This window comes from Carcharhinus amblyrhynchos, chromosome 2, assembly GCF_965287045.1.
Source record: "Carcharhinus amblyrhynchos chromosome 2, sCarAmb.v2.hapA, whole genome shotgun sequence".
NCBI classification, from domain to species: domain Eukaryota; kingdom Metazoa; phylum Chordata; class Chondrichthyes; order Carcharhiniformes; family Carcharhinidae; genus Carcharhinus; species Carcharhinus amblyrhynchos.
In genome coordinates, this window is record NC_137325.1 from 96,892,337 (window position 1) to 96,911,296 (window position 18,960).

The 18,960-nt window shown below is 39.5% G+C and overlaps 1 protein-coding gene across 2 annotated transcripts in view; it reads right to left on the reverse strand.

Annotated features, from left to right (window-relative positions):
• The window catches only part of LOC145356680 (E3 ubiquitin-protein ligase HECW1-like), a 434,978-nt gene extending 426,905 nt beyond the window's left edge, over positions 1-8,073 (reverse strand). For both annotated transcript variants that reach the window (XM_080209562.1, XM_080209572.1), the window contains exon 1: positions 7,911-8,073. In XM_080209562.1, the coding sequence (XP_080065688.1) occupies positions 7,911-7,940 (30 nt within the window). In that variant the 5' untranslated portion in view covers positions 7,941-8,073. The remainder of the gene's footprint in view (positions 1-7,910) is intronic.
• Positions 8,074-18,960: the final 10,887 nt, after the last annotated feature.

Below are 18,960 nucleotides of genomic sequence, written 5' to 3' on the forward strand. Positions count from 1 at the left end.
ATCAAGAGTGGATCTAACTCTCACTATTTCCATCCCTGCTCCTTCCAAACAACATCCAATTACCCTAACTCTTTGTTTGCCGTTTGTCAACAAAATTTCTATCTGGGATGTTCAATTTTTATCATACCATATTCGTAATAAGTCTCTTGCAAGACAACTTATTGAAAGCCTTCTGAAAACAATGTTACTTAATTTCCCTTTATCTATGAAAGCAGTAATTTCAAGAAACCCTTATCAAGCTTCACAGGAATTACATGCAGGACAGGTAATAATTGAAAACCAAATACCACCATCTCCACTTCACAGAAGTCTACATTTAGCTCTCAAAAAGTGCTTAAAACTTATCGACTATATCATCACCACATTATTGCCATAGTCAACAAACTACCAAGTACTGTCCCTTAATAGTAATCACCGTGTAAATATCACTGCAGAACCACATACAGCAGTGAAGGGTTATAATTACTAGCTGTTACTCCAATGTTTCCATAATAATGCAGTCCTGTTATTATGGAATCTATACAATGCAGTCAACAAAATGACATATTTCACTTATGTTTTTCCGTTAGATAAAATACTTATATTAATTCCTTAAACTACTATTTCAATATGTGTGTTAACAAATAAACAATTTCATATATTTGTTAAAATAATGGGCAAAGCAACCTTTGGACAGAACAGTTGGAATGCCTCAGGTTATAACTGTGAGCTCTAGTTTAAGGCAGACTCTTCGTAGGAACACAGGAATTAGAAGCAGAAGTAGGCAAATTTAGTCCTTCGAGTCTGCTGTGTCATTCAATCAAATCATGGCTGATCTGTCCCTAGTCTCAAATTCACTTCCCCAAATCCCTTTATCTTTTTTTTATTAGAAATATATCTATCTCCTTCTTGAAACCATTTAACAATTCAGACTCCACTGCGTTATGGGCAGCAAGTTCCACAAATTCACCACCCTCTGTGAGAAGTGATTCCTCCGCATCTCAGTTTTAAATTTATCGCTTCTCAACCCATACCTGTGACCTCTTGTTTGAGATTGCTCCATTAGAAGAAACATTTGGTCTACATTTACTTTATCAATCCCTTTTAAGATTTTATATACCTCGATTAGATCCCCTCTCATCCTTCTAAATTCTAGCGAGTACAAGCCCAAACTGTTTAATCTCTCCGCATACTTCAACTCTTCTTTCATCCCTGGAATCAATCTGGTCAATCTCCTTTGAATTGCCTCCAATTCCTCAAATAAAGAGACCAAAACTGGACACATTACTCCAGATGTGGTCTCACCAACACCGTATATAACTGCAACAACACTTCTCTACTTTTATATGCAATAATGCAAAATCTCATTTGCCTTTTTTATTACATGCTGCACCTGAATACTGATTTTCTGTGATTCATGACATAGGCAGATCCCTCTGCCCAGATGCATTTTGAATTTGCTGTCCACTTAGGTAATAATGTGTCTTTCTATTATTTTTATCAAAATGAACAACCTCACACTAATCCACATTAAACTCCATCTGCCAAATATTGGCCTATTCTCCGAGCCTATTTATATCCGTCCATAAAATCCTTATATCCTCTTCACTGCCTGCTTTCCCACCTACTTTAGTATCATCTGCAAAGTTTGCTATATTACACGCTTGCTTACAGATCATGCACATCCTCTCCACTGATATCCTTTGATTTTTTTAAACTGCGGATTCGGTTTTCTTCCATCTTTCTCAGCCTCTGTTCACAATTCAGTTGTTCAGCACATAGTTCCAGTGCAGCAGTCTTGTAGGAATTTTTGCAAGGGGGTGTAACTTGAGAACCATAATTGGACATAGTGCGTACTCATTTCTGCTGTAAGATGTTTGATTATACAGTTTCTACAGTGCAGAGGAAAGCCATTAGGCCCATCGAACCTGCATTGACAATCTTACCCAGGCCCTATCCCCGTAACCCCACATATTTACTCTTCTAATCACCATGAAACTAAGGGGCAATTTAGCATGGCCAATGCACCTAACCTGCGCATCTTTAGAGTGTGGGAGGAAACTGAAGCACCTGGAAGAAACCCAAAGCTGGAATTGAACCCGAGTCCCTGGTGCTGTGAGGTAATAGTGCTAACCACTGTGCCACCGTGCTGCCCCGAGGTCAATGATGCAGGAATTGATGTTCTATATAGGTTCATAGACCAAAACTATTTATCATATAAACACTTAATGATATTTCCTATTTTTAGTATCACTATCCATTATATTAAGCTTCTCCAGTCAACAGGTCATAAAATTGAATTGGTTAACACCAATTCCGTGGACACTACAGCCACTATCAGTTAACTCTTTCAGCTAAAAAGGGAAAGTTGAAAGTGCCTTCATATCAAAGCAGGAAATTTCGATTTCTCTTCCTTCCCGGATAAATCAGGGATGAATAGGAGCATTAAGACAGCTAGTGATTTATGCCAGCTTGCCATCAATTGCAGGAATCCCAGGGATTCTTTTAGCAGGAAGAACACAGGAACAGGAGAAAGCCATTCAGCCTCTCTATCTCATTTCACTATTCAATTACGTCATGGCTGTTCTGGATCTCAAATTTATTTGTTCCATTCCTTTGATATTCTGACTTAATCAACTGATCTCTGGTGCATGTTAAAATGTTTAATCTGTGCCACCCGCCACAGAAATTGTAGTGGACGGGGTAGGTGGAGGACCATGCAAAGGTCCATTAACCTCGGGCCGTATTCTCCGGTTTTAAGATGAGCGCGATTGGAGAATCCCACCCATGAACTCAGCAAAATTGGAAAGTTTACCTTGAGAAACAATGAACAAACTATCTGGCTAGTGTGGATGAACCATAAATGCAACACTGGGCTCAATATTATGGCCCCGTCACAGAGCGAGTGGGTCTGGGAAATGTGGCAAGCCATTCAAAAGTCCAGTGACTTCAGTGGGAGCGGAAAATCCCAACAGCGAGAAAATTCCACCCACTGTTTTCATGTGTGCAGTTAACCCCTTGGCCAACTACCTGAAACCTGGTACTATTGGGTAGTCTTATCTTGTGATGGTCCTGATGGTATGGTGTCTTTCTAAAGGCTGAAAGAACTTTCATTCTCCTCTGCTGCCATTGGTTTTGAAACAGCTATATTCTTATAAAATTTTCCCAACTAGTCCACACTAGTTTTTTTCACACTAGACCTAGGATAACATGCACGTGGAGCAGATTTGAACAATTTAAATACTTGACTAACTTACCTGATGTAAAGTGCTTCTGTCCCACTGGTACTGCACTTCTTCCTATTTACATCACATCAAGAACTTGGCACCAAATCCTCCAACTGGTTTCTTGGAGCTTTTGTTTAATTTTTTGATCTCAGCAGTGTTTAAATTATCTAGCCATGTCATAGATTACACATCTCCGTCATTGGCCATGACTTCCCAGGAGCCCAATTATTTCAGATTCACCTTCTGAATACGTCAAAATGCTTTTTTTTGTCACCAAGCAAGGGATTTCCTTCCTCCAACTCTGAGTACAGCACCAGAGTGTTTGTTGATACATACCATTCTGTTAAGATAGCACATTTGTGTCTTTACAAGCAATATCTCAATCCCAGTGTTTCTTTCAGTTGAAGATCTTGACGTTAAGAATGCTGCAAACTGTTGAATTTCTCTAATTCTTTAAAACAACATCCCTATGGTTGTAGTGGTTATGGGCTTCAGGAACCTGCCTGCAATTATACTTGGAAATGCAATAATCCTTTAAAAAAGAGCACGTTCCCCCTTTAATGTGGTTTTCTGATTGTTCTAGCAACCTGAACGGCCAATTGCTACTGCACAAACCCTTCCAAGATTTTGGCTATTTTGAACACATTTTAAACATGCATTTTTCAGTAAATTCAAGGCAAAGATGTTGTTGCATCTCCGGACATTTTTCCTTTCCAAAATCCACTAAATTGTTATCTACACATTATCAGTTGTCCAACATCTGGCAATAACAACTGTAATTTATATAATGTCTTTAACATTGTGAAACATCTTAAAATGCTTCTCAGGAGACAGCATGTGCTGGTTGTTGATCAGAACATGTTCTAATCCTGTTGCTACTTGAGATTTGCTCATGTATGCATGCTCCAATGTAAATCCTTGGAGAACAATTAGGAGGTTTGTACTTCCTTACCACAGTTCTGACACCCCAAATATGTCCTGGCTATCAATAAATAATTCAGCATCAGTCAGGGTTTAATCCTGGGACCATCTGTTCTCTATGGTTTAGCATTGTACTATGTGGTTTATTCACCCACTAATTTATCAGGAGGTCATTTTACATCCCAGTTAATTACAATGACATAGAAATTAATAATTAATAATTGTGTGACTTCAGGAATACTCTAACAGAGTTGTTTTTCAAGTGAGAAGATGTTCACTTTAACTTTTCTGGCCAATTACAAATGCTTGCTATGATTATGTGTTACATCCAGGCCAAGGGAATTTTATCTGGTATCCATTGCACGTTCATTATTCTCCAGATATCACACTCCAGTTGCACACTTTATTTTGCCATCTATAAAACTTTCTCAACCCTGAAATTTGCTGGAACTTACTGGCTGATTTACTCAGAGCAATGTTGCCCAACGGCTTGTACATTGGGCAACACTGGTTTAGAGAAGCATTCTCAGATAGGTCGGACTAGCAGTTAAATCTCAGACTTAGATATGCTGTAAATTCCAAGCTAATTAGTAGCAATAACACAGGAGATCTCTTTGTCTTTCACTTTCAGTTTAGTTTGTCGGACCACACTTAGCAGGTAGATTTTCATGATTACATATTTATTCCATTGCATACACTAAATTATGTCTTGTGAATTTAGCTGTATGCTGATAACATAAAGGGGCAATTTATTAGCCAGAACACTAAAATGCTGCGCACACAGCTAATAATTTCAAGAAGTTGAATCTTAGCCAAAAGGGACATTTTCACTAGGATTTCCTCCAGAGAACAAGCTTTGTCATCATTTTCTGTCCTGGTTTGTGAAGATGGAATTGAAGCAGCCAGGGACTAGGCTGCTGTTGCATGCCTCCTGGTGGGGCAGGTAAGTACTGCCAGTGATAAGGTCTGAATATCTGTGAGCTGGCTCTTGACCAGATGGTAGTGTTGGGATGGGATTCCTTTTTACCTAATCTTGCTTCCAAAAAATTAAGAAAAATATTACAACTTGTTAACATGTGGCCCACTTGTATCTTAGTTATGCTGGAACTAGCATTAGATAGGTCTGCCATTTAGGAATTCTCAGCTCCGATTAAATAATTTTTTGAAGAGACAGCACAGTACTAATCCAAGATTTGTTTACATATGGGAGATAAATAAAGAAAAAGAAAGAAAACATTCAAAAGTGCCAGCTTAATTTGCCAGAAATGTACTAAATCAAATGTTAAGAAAATACTGCAATTCTCATTTTATCTGCAGATATTCCAAGCTTTATACATAATAGAGTGCATTAAATACATTTGAAAAGAGGTTAAATGCTCTTAATCATGTAATTCACTCTAAATAATGCTGCAAGTAGCTTGATGACGTACTTTAAATGCAAAAGGAGACATGGCAGTTTAGACCTTAATTACTTTAAATATTACATAGAATGTACAGTGCGCAAACAGACCAATCAGCAGTATATTGCACAAGCTTCTCCCACCACTGTTCAGCTAAGCCTATCAACATAATCTTCTCACTGTTTCTCCCTCATATTTGTCTCGGTTTCCCTTCAGTCCTTCGACAAGGACTAATACTTGGCTCTCAACCAATGGCAAGACAGAGACTCGCACAGTTTCCTTTGCTTCTCCAGCATATGATTTATGATTGATTTTCCCATCTGATATTACTTAATATCTGATATTATTTAATATCAGATAGTATGCAGATTTTCTGCAAAATTATAGTGGAATATGCAGAATGTATTGTCTGGCCACCTTTGTATAATGGGGTTATATCTGTTCTTTACCACAGGCAGCAGCATGTTCCTTTCTAAATAATGTGAGAATGAAGCTATTATTTCCTGGATTCCCACTGGCCTGCAAAACACTGCAGTTTAAAAAAAAATCCAGCAGCATTCAACACACTTTACACTGGTAAGAATAAATGGATGAACCTGTTTTGACAACGGCAGGTGAAACACAAGAAGATGGTAAACAGGCATTTTAAAAACATGGAACAATTTTGATTATCCCATTTCCTGTATACCATACAAAAACCTTGCTGCAGTTTTGTTTTAGGAAAAATCTAACAAGAAGTGAAAAGCTACAAAGGCAGCATTTCCTGATTCAATAATTTCAAGTATTTATTCATCTTATTTGACATAGTGATGGTAAACAGAAGTAAAATATTAAAAACTGACTGATGTCCTTCACAACATTTATTGATGCTATAACTGTGCAAAGGAAAATGTGCTACAAATTCATCTGAACTTGAAGTGTACATTATTCCTTTTGAGTTGACATATTCTTTCAGTCTGCAATCTCCATTCTTACTAATTATAAGCTTTGCCCAAGGCAAAATTATTTTCATTAGTTCCTTCAACTTCTGCTAAATATGAACTAAGTGGCATGAGCACCCTGACAACTATCTTTATCTTCAGGTTATAAACAATGCTTTCAAGAACAAATCGGAGTCCAATGGGGATAGTCAGGTGACAGAGAAGAGTTAGGTACTGGCTTTGAGTTTCTGGACTACCTCCGTGGTCATCATTTAGTCTCTCGAACTGTGTACTTGAATTCCAGCCAATTTGTGTATCCCACATAATCCTGCAGTAATAATTTCACTGGATGCAGGCGCGTACATTTTCTCTCATGAAATGCAACACTGCATTCTCTTCAAGATGTCACATTCATCAAATAACAGGACAGTGTGAAATGTATTATTTAAATGTGTAAAAGCTTGTTATTCAACATTAGTTGCCCAGAACGGAAATCTTACTGAAATGAATGACTATTGTAAATACAGTTCAATTTTAAGCAAAGAAGCATCTCTGAACACCTGCTCTGTGAGATCTTTCGTACCACATGAGAGTCTCTGCTAATCAAAGTCCTATTCAAGCTAGGGGCTCTATTCGCAGATTCGTAACCCTGTTAATTAAAGGCAGTGGCACACAACAAAAGGGTTTGTAGCTTCCCCATCACTGGATGCACACTACTGTCAGTGCCCAAATCTGCTGAGCACTGCAAAAAAAAGACACATCAACCCTGAACTGTAGCATTCAGAAAGCTTACAGTAAATGCAGTTCCTTTTAACTAAAAATATCTACCTTATTTAAGCACTGCCATTAATTTTCTGGTATTGTCATGTGGAGAGGGATTGAATGAAGTCTCAAATGAGGCTTATTTTCCTCTGCAATCAGCCATTGAGTCTGGAAAAATAGACAGATAGATTTGATAACCTGCCGCAACATAAACCTGCCAGTGTTATTCTCAGTCATCATGTTATTTATGCAGGTCATACCTCACTGGCAAAGGAAAACACAGCATTCCTATTATCATTTTAACCTCTAAAGTATGTCTTTGTATGAATACTTTCCATCTCTGCATTATACATATATCACTCAAGATTACACTCGAGTATCCATTTATTTCTCATAAGTGGTGCTGTGCTTTTCTAATTAATACACCACAAAATAGATCACATATCAATCACAGAACTACTGGAACACAACTGCTCAGATGGTCCTTTACCTAAGATGCGAACAGATAGCAGCCTCATTCTGTTTAGTCATGGCTTAAATGGCTATAGCTCGCCAATACATTATGTCAACACTGATGCATTACCTGATGCTGCAGCACACAAGAAGACAGTAAAATCAGTTTTTTTCATTGTAATTTTAAACAAAGATCACATCAAGGGTACACTATTTGCATAGCAACAGAGAGCATCATAGTACTTTACCTGTACAATAATGGTCTGGGCAGGAATCATACTTCACCGAGCTGGCTAAATCAAGTGCAAACCCCCCATGATTAGGTTTGTAGTAACAGTCCGTAAGCCAATCACTGAATCACCATATCCCAGCACAAACAACAGTTGCTACAGTGAGATGCTGCACACTTCATTTCCGTTCCACCCACTGCCTCACTCTGGGCACCAGACAGCTGTAGCCAACCAGCATCAATCTCCCTGTTACTTGGGCTATTAACCCACCCTCTTTCTTTCCTCATCCATCCCACGAACACACAGGACAACACCACTACCACACACATCCAGCAAAGTGCTCAGCAAAGCGTTGTCAATTCTGCAGCTGCACCTCCCTGTCCCAGGGGGGCTGTCCCTTTACAAGCTTGATAATTCCTGCGCTTCCAGTTGCAGCTCTGAGGTTTGCTCTGGGGTTAAGGAGCAGCATCGTTTTAAGAGACTTTACATTACTGTGATTATCAACTCTACACAGTGACGCAATTCAGCACATCCTGTAGCACAGCAATCTCGTTACGCTACCTTCAAAACGATAATAACAAATCAACAGAAATTTTAGGTATGCAATCAAAACGATCAAGAAATAGGATATTGAACCAGAAACACTCAAAACAAATGGCTGGCCATTCAATAATCGAAATTTCACAAGGCAAGGACCGTTTTCTACCTTTTTTAATATACTCAGACCTGATAAGGAAGAAACACCTATGGCCTACACGATTTTTTGTACTAACTCATGTTGCTAGTGTGGAATGTTAAGTCCATTCAGGCAGACAGCTCTCTGCAATTCATCTGCTGGCTGCCAAAATGCAACACTTTAACTGAAACTGCGGATGGAACAGAGACAGGCAGTAAATACCTGACTCTTGCTTTGCTTGTTCTGATACAGCCAGTCATGGCTTTTAGTTACAAACATACCTTCCCATATCATGTGGCAACTAAATATAAATTTTTATGGTATTCTTTCTCAAAATCATATTTTAGTTTATTTAATCAAGGTATTTTGTTTCAAAGTTATTTTTCCATGAAACAATTATGCAAATACAATACGCATTTTGTAAAATTGTATTTCTTGGATATTACATTCATTAAGTAATAAAACATTTATTTCAGTGAAATCTTACACTATATGATCCTGCCTCTGAAGGATTCACCACTCTAGCTTCATGGTGGGAATTAAGAAAATTTCTCCATTTCAGGATCGTGAGATTAAGTGCATTTCAGGTTCACTGATCTGCTCAGAAACCGAAGATCTCTTCAATTTGGTATTTTGTATGGAAAGATTTATCTGACTCTTTTGCTAACTAAAGAGCTCACTGTAGAGGTGCATTTCCTCTTTATTTAGATAATGATGTGGCATATCTTTTATGACCAATATGAGCAGTTAACTGCTTTGCTGGGACATGAAGTTTTCTTTCTGGTTTTAATCCAGATGACATCTGGATATTCTGATGGGTGTTGATTTGAAGCCGCAACTTCCTACTTGAAGCCAGTCCAATCAAACAACTATGTTTTGTACCTGAGATTATATTAAAGATACCAATTATGCTATTTGGATTCAGATAAACAGTAATAAATATGATTTCAAAATCTGTAGTCATTTTACAATTTTAATGTTGCTATATAAACGCAAGTTTTTGTTGCTTGATTAGATACAAAAGTCTGAGATCACGTATGAAACAACTCAAGAACAGCTTCTTTCCTGCTGCCATCAGATTTTTGAATGGACTATCATGCACTAAGTTGATCTTTCTTTACATCCCAGCTGTGACTGCAACACTACATTCTGCACTCTGTTTTCCTACTCTATGAACAGTATGCTTTGTCTGTATAGCACACAAGAAACAATTCTTTTCATTGTACACTAACACGTGACAATAATAAACCAAATCAAAGGCATTCACTTCAATAAGAGATGTCAAGGTATTTTGGTACTGAGACTTAGCTGAGTAATTGGCCACAGGGATGGACATGAAGTTCTTCTCTGGGAATCGTTCAAGTGGAAGACTAAAACAATGGTCTTAGCTGTGCTTGGTCAAAGTCTTCATTTTCTGAAGTAGGCTTCCAAAGAATGTACATCTTCAGTGAGTATTTCCTCAATGTTCTCAAGTTCTTTAGCCTTGAAAGCTAGGGACAATACATGTGTGAAAAACCATTCTCCCAGTAGCGGAGCAGAATGGGAGACATCAGCAGAGAGCCTCTAGAGGGACTCGCAACCAGCGTCTAGTTGATTGCGAGTCTCTTTTTCCTGCAAAATCAGTTCCGGGGAGGAGCTGATTACCATATGAAAATCTCAATTTCCATATGATTACTCAGCCTAGTACAGTACCTATGCTGGGAGAGGGTCCCACCAACAGGGAACAGGTATGCTCACCTCCATGGCCTTTGCTGGGTACAGAAGCCATGGAGGCACCCTCAGGAAGTCGGGGGCAGAAGGATGCCCCTTGGGCAGTGCCAGTCTGGCACCCTGGGACAGCTAATAAATGTTGACCTTGTCAGTGACATCTTCATGCCAAACAAAAATAAAAAAGGCTGAAAACTTTATCAGATCTGAGTTCGTTATTGACTAATTATTTATATTGAAGATTTCTGCAATCCACAAAGTGATCTTTTATGTGAACAATGAAAGCAAAGTTACATTCTTCAAACAGTTTCTTCAGTTCTACCAGAAACTGAGGAACACCTCATAACCCTGACTGCTTAAATAATTATGAGTGCTTTGGGCTCAGCTGTTCTTCAGTTATTTGAATCAGTTCCTCATACACTTTGTCTTCCAATAAGGCAGAAGCAATCAGATTCTTAATCAATGAAGATGTTGCTGGACCACAGATAGTAAGCAAAAAGACAGTAAATATAGCTTCTGCTGCAAGTTCTTTTATCTCAAAATAAAGAAATAGTTTTTTCTCCGTGCTCACTGTAACTTGGGCCCATTCAATACTCTGACTCAAGAACTTGTTTTAATTTATTCGGATACAGGATGAAGATATCTACATACAAACATGAGAACTAGGAGCAGGAGTAGACCATCTGGCCCCTCGAGCCTGCTCCGCCATTCAATAAGATCATGGCTGATCATTTCATGGACTCAGCTCCACTTATCCGCCCACTCACCATAACCTTTAATTCCTTTACTGTTCAACAATTTATTTCTCCTTGCCTTAGAAACACTCAATGAGGTAGCCCCAACTGCTTCACTGGGCAGGGAATTCCACAGATTCACAACCCTTTGTGTGAAGAAGTTCCTCCTCAACTCAGTCCTAAATCTCCTCCCCCTTATTTTGAGGCCATGCCCCCTAGTTCTAGTTTTAGTGGAAACAACTTCCCTGCTTCTATCTTATCTAGCCCCTTCATAATCTTATATATTTCTATAAGACCTCCCCTCATTCTTCCGAATTCCAATGAGTATAACCCCAGTCTACTCAGTCTCTCCTCATAAGCCAACCATCTCAACTTTTGAATCAACGTTGTGAATCTCCTCTGCAGCCCCTCCAGTGCCAGTATATCCTTTCTCAAGCAAGAAGACCAAAACTGTACCACCTTATACAGCTGCAACATAATGTCCCTCTTTTTAAACTCCATCCCTGTAGTAATGAAGGACAAAATTCCATTTGCCTTGTTAATTACCTGCTGCACCTGCAAACTAACTCCTTGTGATTCTTGCACAACAGCACCCCGATCCCTCTGCATAGCAGCATGCTGCAATATTTTACCATTTAAATAATAGTCCATTTTGTTGTTATTCTTACCAGAATGGATGACCTCACATTTAGCAGCATTGTACTCCATCTGCCAGATCCTTGCCCACTCATTTAGATTATATATATCCCTTTGCACACTTTCAGCGTCCTCTGCACATTTTGCTCTGCCACTCATTTTATTTTCATCTGCGAATTTTGACATACGACATTTGGTTCCCAGCTCCAAATCATCTTTGTAAATCGTAAACAATTGTGGTCCCAATATTGATTCCTGAGACATGAACATTAGTCACTGATCACCAACCAGAAAAACACCCATTTACCCCCATTCTTTGCTTTCTGTTAGTTAACCAATCCTCTGTCCATGTTAATACATTACTTGTAACACTGTGTACGTTTACCTTATGCAGCAGTCGTTGGTGTGGCATCTTGTCAAATGCCTTCTGGAAATCCAGATACACCATTGTCCACTGCGCATGTAATGTTCTCAAAGAATTTCACCAAATTAGTCAAACATGACCTGCCCTTCATGAACCCATGCTGTGTCTTAGCAATGCGACAATTTATATCTAGATGTGTTGCTATTTCTTCCTTGACAATTGATTCAAGCATTTTCCCTATGACAGAAGTTAAGCTGACTGGCCTATACTTACCCATCTTTTGTCTAACTCCTTTCTTAAGCAGTGGTGTCACATTTGCTGTTTTCCAATCTGCAGAAACCACACCAGAGTCCAGCGAATTTTCGTAAATTACCACAAGTGCATTTACTATTTCCCCTGCCATCTCTTTTAGTACCCTGGGATGCATTCCATCAGGGTCAGGAGACTTGTCTACCTTTAGTCCAATTACTTGCCCAACACTACCTCTTTTGTGATAATGGTAGTTTGTAGGTCCTTACCTGCCATGGTCTTCCTGTCACCAATTTTTGGCATGTTGTTTGTGTTTTCCATTCTGAAGACCAACACAACATATCTGTTCTATGTCTCAGCCGTTTTCTCATTTCCGGTTATTACATCCCACTTCTCATCCTCTAAAGGACCAATGTTTACTTTAGCTATATATTTGTAGTAACTTTTGCTATCTGTTTTTATATTCTGAGCTAGCTAACTCTTACAATCTTACTTTTCTTTATAGCTTTTTTGTGGCTTTTTGTTGACCTTCAAAGATTTCCCAATCCTCTAGTTTCCCAGTAATCTTTGCCACTTTGTATGCATTTTCTTTCAATTTGATACCATCCTTTATTTCCTTAGATATCCATGGTTGATTATTTCTTTCCCCACAGTCTTTTCTTATCACTGGCATATACTTTTGCTGAACACTGTGAAAGATCGTTTTGAAAGTCTTCCACTGTTCCTCAATTGTCTCACCATAAAGTTTTTGCTCCCAATCTACCTTAGCCAACTCCTCCCTCATCCCTTTGTAGTCTCCTTTGTTTCAGCACAAGACACTGGTATTGGATTTTACCTTCTCACGCTCCATCTGTACTTTAAATTCAACCATACTGTGATCGCTTCTTCCGAGAGGATGCCTAACTGTAAGATTATTAATTATTCCTGTCTCATTGCACAGGACCAGATCTAGGATAGCTTGTTCCCTCGTAGGTTCCATTACATACTGTTCAAGGAAGCTATCGTGGATACATTCTATGAATTTGTCCTCAAGGCTGCCTTGACTGACCTAGTTTGACCAATTGATATGCAGATTAAAATCCCCCATGATAATTGCTGCACCATTTTTACATGCATCAGTTATTTTTTTGTTTATTTCTCGCCCCACTGTGATGTTATTATTTGGTGGCCTATAGACTACACCTAGCAGTGACTTTTTCTCCTTGCTATTTCTAATTTCCACCCAAATGGATTCAACCCTTTTTTTTCTGTAGAACCTATATCATCTCTCATTACCTTGTCATCCTTAAATATCAGAGCTACACCACCTCCCTTACCTTCCTGTCTGTCCCTCCGAGCAGTCTGATACCGCTGGATATTTAATTCCCAGTTGTGACCATCCTGCAACCATGTCTCTGTAATGGCCACCAAATCATATTCGTTTGCAACAATTTTTGCCTCATTTACTTTGTTTCAAACGTTACGAGCATTCAGATTTGTGAACCTTCTTTTTGAATTCTAACACTTCCATTAATAACATCTCCTGAATTCTCCTTCCTTTTTCCTGATTTTTGATGTAGTTGGAACCTTCTCCCCACATTTTGTCCTTGCTCCTGCCTTCTCAGACTCCTTACGTAGGTTCCCAACCCCCTCTATATCTCTGGCTAGACTGGCATTTATTGCCCACCCCAAATTGCTTGAGGTATCGGTGGTGATGCACCTTCTTGAAATGTTGGTATAGGTAAACACACAGGATGGGATTGTCCAGCCATAATCACCCCAAGGCTGGAAAATTCTGCCCAAGGTTAGCAGACTTTTCCATGGTCCATGTCCCGCCTGCTATAATTCTCGTGTCAGGTCGGATGGGAAAATTCTGCCCACAGTGCTGTTAGAAAGGGAGTTCCAGTTTGACCTAGTGACAGTGAAGGAATGCTGCATAGTTCCAAGTCAGGATGGTGTGTGGCTTGGAAGGGAACTTGCAGGTGGTGGTGTTCCCATGCATCTGCTGCCCTTGTCCTTCTAGGTGGTAGACATTGCAGGTTTTGACTGCTCATCATGATAAGAAAAATTCAGTGATGGCAGGATTGACCTCCACAAAGAGCTCCCCTAGCCATTCTGTTGAACAATGTTTTATCTTCATCACCACTTCATCACCAACCAACTCAAGAACAGCTTCTGCCCTGCTGCTGTTAGACTTTTGAATGGACTTACCTTGCAGTAAGTTGATATTTCTCTACACCCTAGCTATGACTGCAATATTACATTCTGCAGTCTCTCGTTTCTTTCTCTATGAATGGTATGCTTTGTCTGTATAGCGCGCAAGAAACAATACTTTTCACTGTATGTTAGTACACGCGACAATAATAAATCAAGTCAAATCAAATCACAACTGAATTGACAGAATAAATATTAGGACTTGTTGTAAGGTTAACTGTTTTTTTTGGACCCTTTGGAACATTCCTTCAAGGAATAATGGAAAAATAGTGGCAATACAAGGGGCTCTTTGAATTGTAAATGCTTACTCCCGTCAGGAGTCAACTAATAAAGAACAAAAAACAATACAGCACAGGAACAGGCCCTCCAAGCCTGCACTGATCATGTATTCCTGACTAGACCACCCGTTTGTATCCCTCTATACCCAGTCTGTTCACGTGGCTATCTAGATAAGTCTTAAATGATCCTAGCATATCTGCCTCAACCGCCTTGCTTGGTGGTGCATTCCAGGCCCCCACCACCCCCTGTGTAAAATACTTGCCCCGCATATCTGTATTGAACCTTGCCCACCTTACTTTGAACTTGTGACCCCTTGTGTTTGTCATTTCCGACCTGGGAAAAAGCTTCCAACTGTTCACCCTATCTATGCCCTTCATAATTTTATAAACTTCTATTAGGTCGCTCCTCAATCTCTGTCTTTGCAGGGAGAACAACCCTAGTTTACTCAATCTCACCTCATAGCTAAGACCCTCCATACCAAGCAACATCCTGGTAAACCTGTCTGCGCTCTCTCCAAAGCCTCCGCATCTTTCCAGTAGTGTGGCAACCAGAACTGGATGCAGTATTCCAAATTTGGCCTAACCAACATTCTATATAACTGCAACATCATATGCCAACTTTTATATTCTATGCCACGTTCAATAAAGGCAAGCATGCCTTGATATTAATGCTCTGTCTATTGTTAACTAATGTTTAGTTAACAATAGACACAGCATTAATATCAAGGCAGGTGATCTCCGGAAGTCACGCAACAGGTTTCACGTACATTAACTACTCGGAAGTGCATTCTGGCGCTCATTATATCTTCCTGTTGCTCAACCAAACAAAAAATGGTCCACAACATTCCCCATTTTTGTGGGAACCCTTATGATATAACACACTTCATTGCCTGTTTAGGGCCTGCAGGTGGTAACTCATCAAAGGGAAAAGATAAAAAATCTAAATGCAAATCAACCTTCAAAGGGACACTTGTAAAAATTAAAATGATGATGTCATTTGGAAGGTGGGTGCCATATTGGACAATATTCTTTTTCACCTTCATCAATAAAAAAAAAGAAATAGTCAACAATAGTGATTGAAAGACAAAATAAACAAAGGCAGCAACTAGAACTTGGAGGCAGGCAATGGAGCAACACAATTCTCAGTTTGACCAGCATGGCACATACTTCAGCAGCAAGAGACTCTCATTGATATGCCATTGATGCATGTCACTGGTGGAGCATCTAGAAAGAACACAAGGTTAATCTAGAAATTGATCTCATACATTGCCACCACTGCAGTAAACATACCGAGCACATACACACACAACAGTCTTCAAGATATAATACTTGATTGCAATTTATTTTAATGCTGTCCAGAAAGATTTCTTAGACAGAATAGGATCTTAGAAGATTAAGAAGTGAGTAACATGGCAACTGAATTGTGAAGGATACATTGTTGATGAATGTGTATTCTGCTTGTGGACTGAACATCCCAGGAGACAAAGGAAGTTGGGAGTAGAGAGCACTAAACACAATTTTCCAATTAACTTTTGGAAACAGAATATTGCCAAAGGATTGAAGTGTAATGGCAAATGACCTTGTTGAGGAAAAAAATAACAAAATATAACAGGAAATTATAGATGCGTTAATCTTACCTTCAAGTGGATATGTTCATGTAAATATTGTCCAATGCATTTTGATTTGGTGACATAACTGTTACAGTCCTGATGACAGTAAGAAGTCTGACAACACCAGGTTTAAGTCCAACCAATTTATTTGATAGTAAACTCGCAAGCTTTCGGGGTTTGCCCCTTAAACATGGTGTTGTCAGACTTCTTACTGTGTTTACCCCAGTCCAACACTGGCATCTCCACATCATGACAGTCCTGATGAAACATGAACAGGAAACATCGGGTTGATTTTATGTTTATCTGGGGACAGATTGGCAGGTGAGTTGGTTTGTAAATTTGGGTGCAATGCCATCAGTACCATTTCCACTAGCTGACTGTTCACCCCTGGGCAATTCAATGACAGGTGATGGATGACCTGCCCAACCAAAGACCAATTAATGGCAAGGTAGTGGTGAAGAAGCAATGTCAAATAATGCACTGGAGACATTGGTACAAATTGCACCACGGCAGCTAATGGAATTTAAATTCAATTAATAGTCCTCAGGAATGGTGACCATGATAATTACCATCAATTGACGTAAAAAACCACTAATGTTCACTAATGTCCTTTATGGAAGGAAATCTGCCATCCTTACCCAGATTGGGCTAAATACAAATCCACCTCCAGTGATAGCTCTCTGCAATGACCACCTAGCCACCTAGCAAGGCAATTCCTGATAGGCAGTAAATGGTGGCCTTGCCAACAATGGCCACATTCCATAAGAGAATTAAAAAAAACAACTTAAGGACATCTTCCCACTCCTGTCTCAATTTTTCCCACCATGGGCAGAGACTAGCACCAAGCATGATCCCAGAAGGTTTCACGGTTCAGGGTGTTGGTGGGCAAATGGGGTGACCGAGGTCTTCCTTACATCCTAGCATTTCCCCTCTCAACTCCAGTCTGTCAAATCAGGCTTCTACCTGTAGTGTAAAGGTCTGGTACACAATGGTTAACCTGATACAGTAGCATCCACACAGTGATCTAAGAGAATACATGAGCCACACCTAGGGGTCAGTGTCATGTTGGACTGAGCTGTGTGTAGAAGAAAGCTTGGAGAGCCAGCTCCTAGCTTGGACCTTTCCTATACCCACGTACATAGTTTCTAGTAGTTGATAAATGTTTACTGTTGAACTACATAAGATTATGAATAATTTAATGAGATCTATTGAACTATGGTCAACAACTTACATCAACACCGGTTGTAGGGTGTTTAATACCAGTAGGTAAGTATTAATTAAGTTTTCAGTAGGTTAACTGTATGTATTTATTAACTATAAAACTATGTACACATACTCAGTAAATGTTCAAGTTAGGAACTATGTCTCCATACTTGCTTCTACATTCTGCTCAGTCCAACACTAAGTGTGGTTTTACATCACTGTGTGGGTGGCACTCAGTCCCATGTTAATCCTATATGTGATGTGGAGATGCTGGATTGGGGTAAGCACAGTAAGAAGTCTCACAACACCAGGTTAAAATCCAACAGGTTTATTTGGTAGCATTAGCCACAAGCTTTCAGAGTGCTGCCCCTTCATCAAGTGAGTGGGAGTTCTGTTCAAAAACAGGGCATATAAAGACACAAACTCAATTGACAAAATAATGGTTGGAATGCCAGTCTTTACAGGTAATCAAGCCAACTGCCAGCTCCAAGCGGAGAGGATCTCCAAGACGATCGCGCATATCGACACAGACATCAAGTTTCTACAACAAACACACAACCTCAAACAGACCATTGTCCGCAACAAACTAGCCAGCCTTCAGGAGAACAGTGACCACGGCACCACACAATCCTGCCACATCAACCTCTGCAAGACGTACCAGACATGGATGCCATCATCTCACGTAAGAACGCCATCCACCAGGTACACGGTACATACACTTGCAATTCGGCCAATGTTGTCTACCTGATACGCTGCGGGAAAGGATGTCCCGAGGCATGGTATATTGGGGAGACCATGCAGACGCTACAACAATGAATGAATGAACACCTGCTGGGGAACACTTCAGCGGTCACAGGCATTCGGCCTCTGATCTTCGGGTAAGCGTTCTCCAAGACAGCCTTTGGCTAGCTGGGGAAGCTGATATAGTGTTCAAAATCGAATGCATTCGTGAAGAGCATGAGGTATTCATTTAAAAATGGTGTGCCACTGTTAGGGACTGCTACATTGGTTTTCTTGTTGTATTTAAAAATTATTGTTCCCCTCAAATAGCCAAACAAAGTAACAGAGTGGTTTCAAGATGACTGATTTAATGAACTATAGCTAGCTACAGGAATATCCTATCAAGGTATTCAGAGTGAAAAATTCAAAAATACAAAGGTAATTAAAGTCTCAACATCGATTACAAGTAATTAGCATGTTCCAGTAAAAGAGTAGGAGTTATAGTTATCCAATCATAGTTATGGTTACATCATGTATACATAAGGGTATAATGTCCAATTAAAACTTGTGCATGTTACATCATCAAGAAATGAAGGCTATATCTCTGACCAATGGTATCTCAACCTTCCTTTCCATTGTTCCTTGTTGTAATGGACAAACATGAAGTGCAGCTGCACATCATTCAATTAGATAGTCCT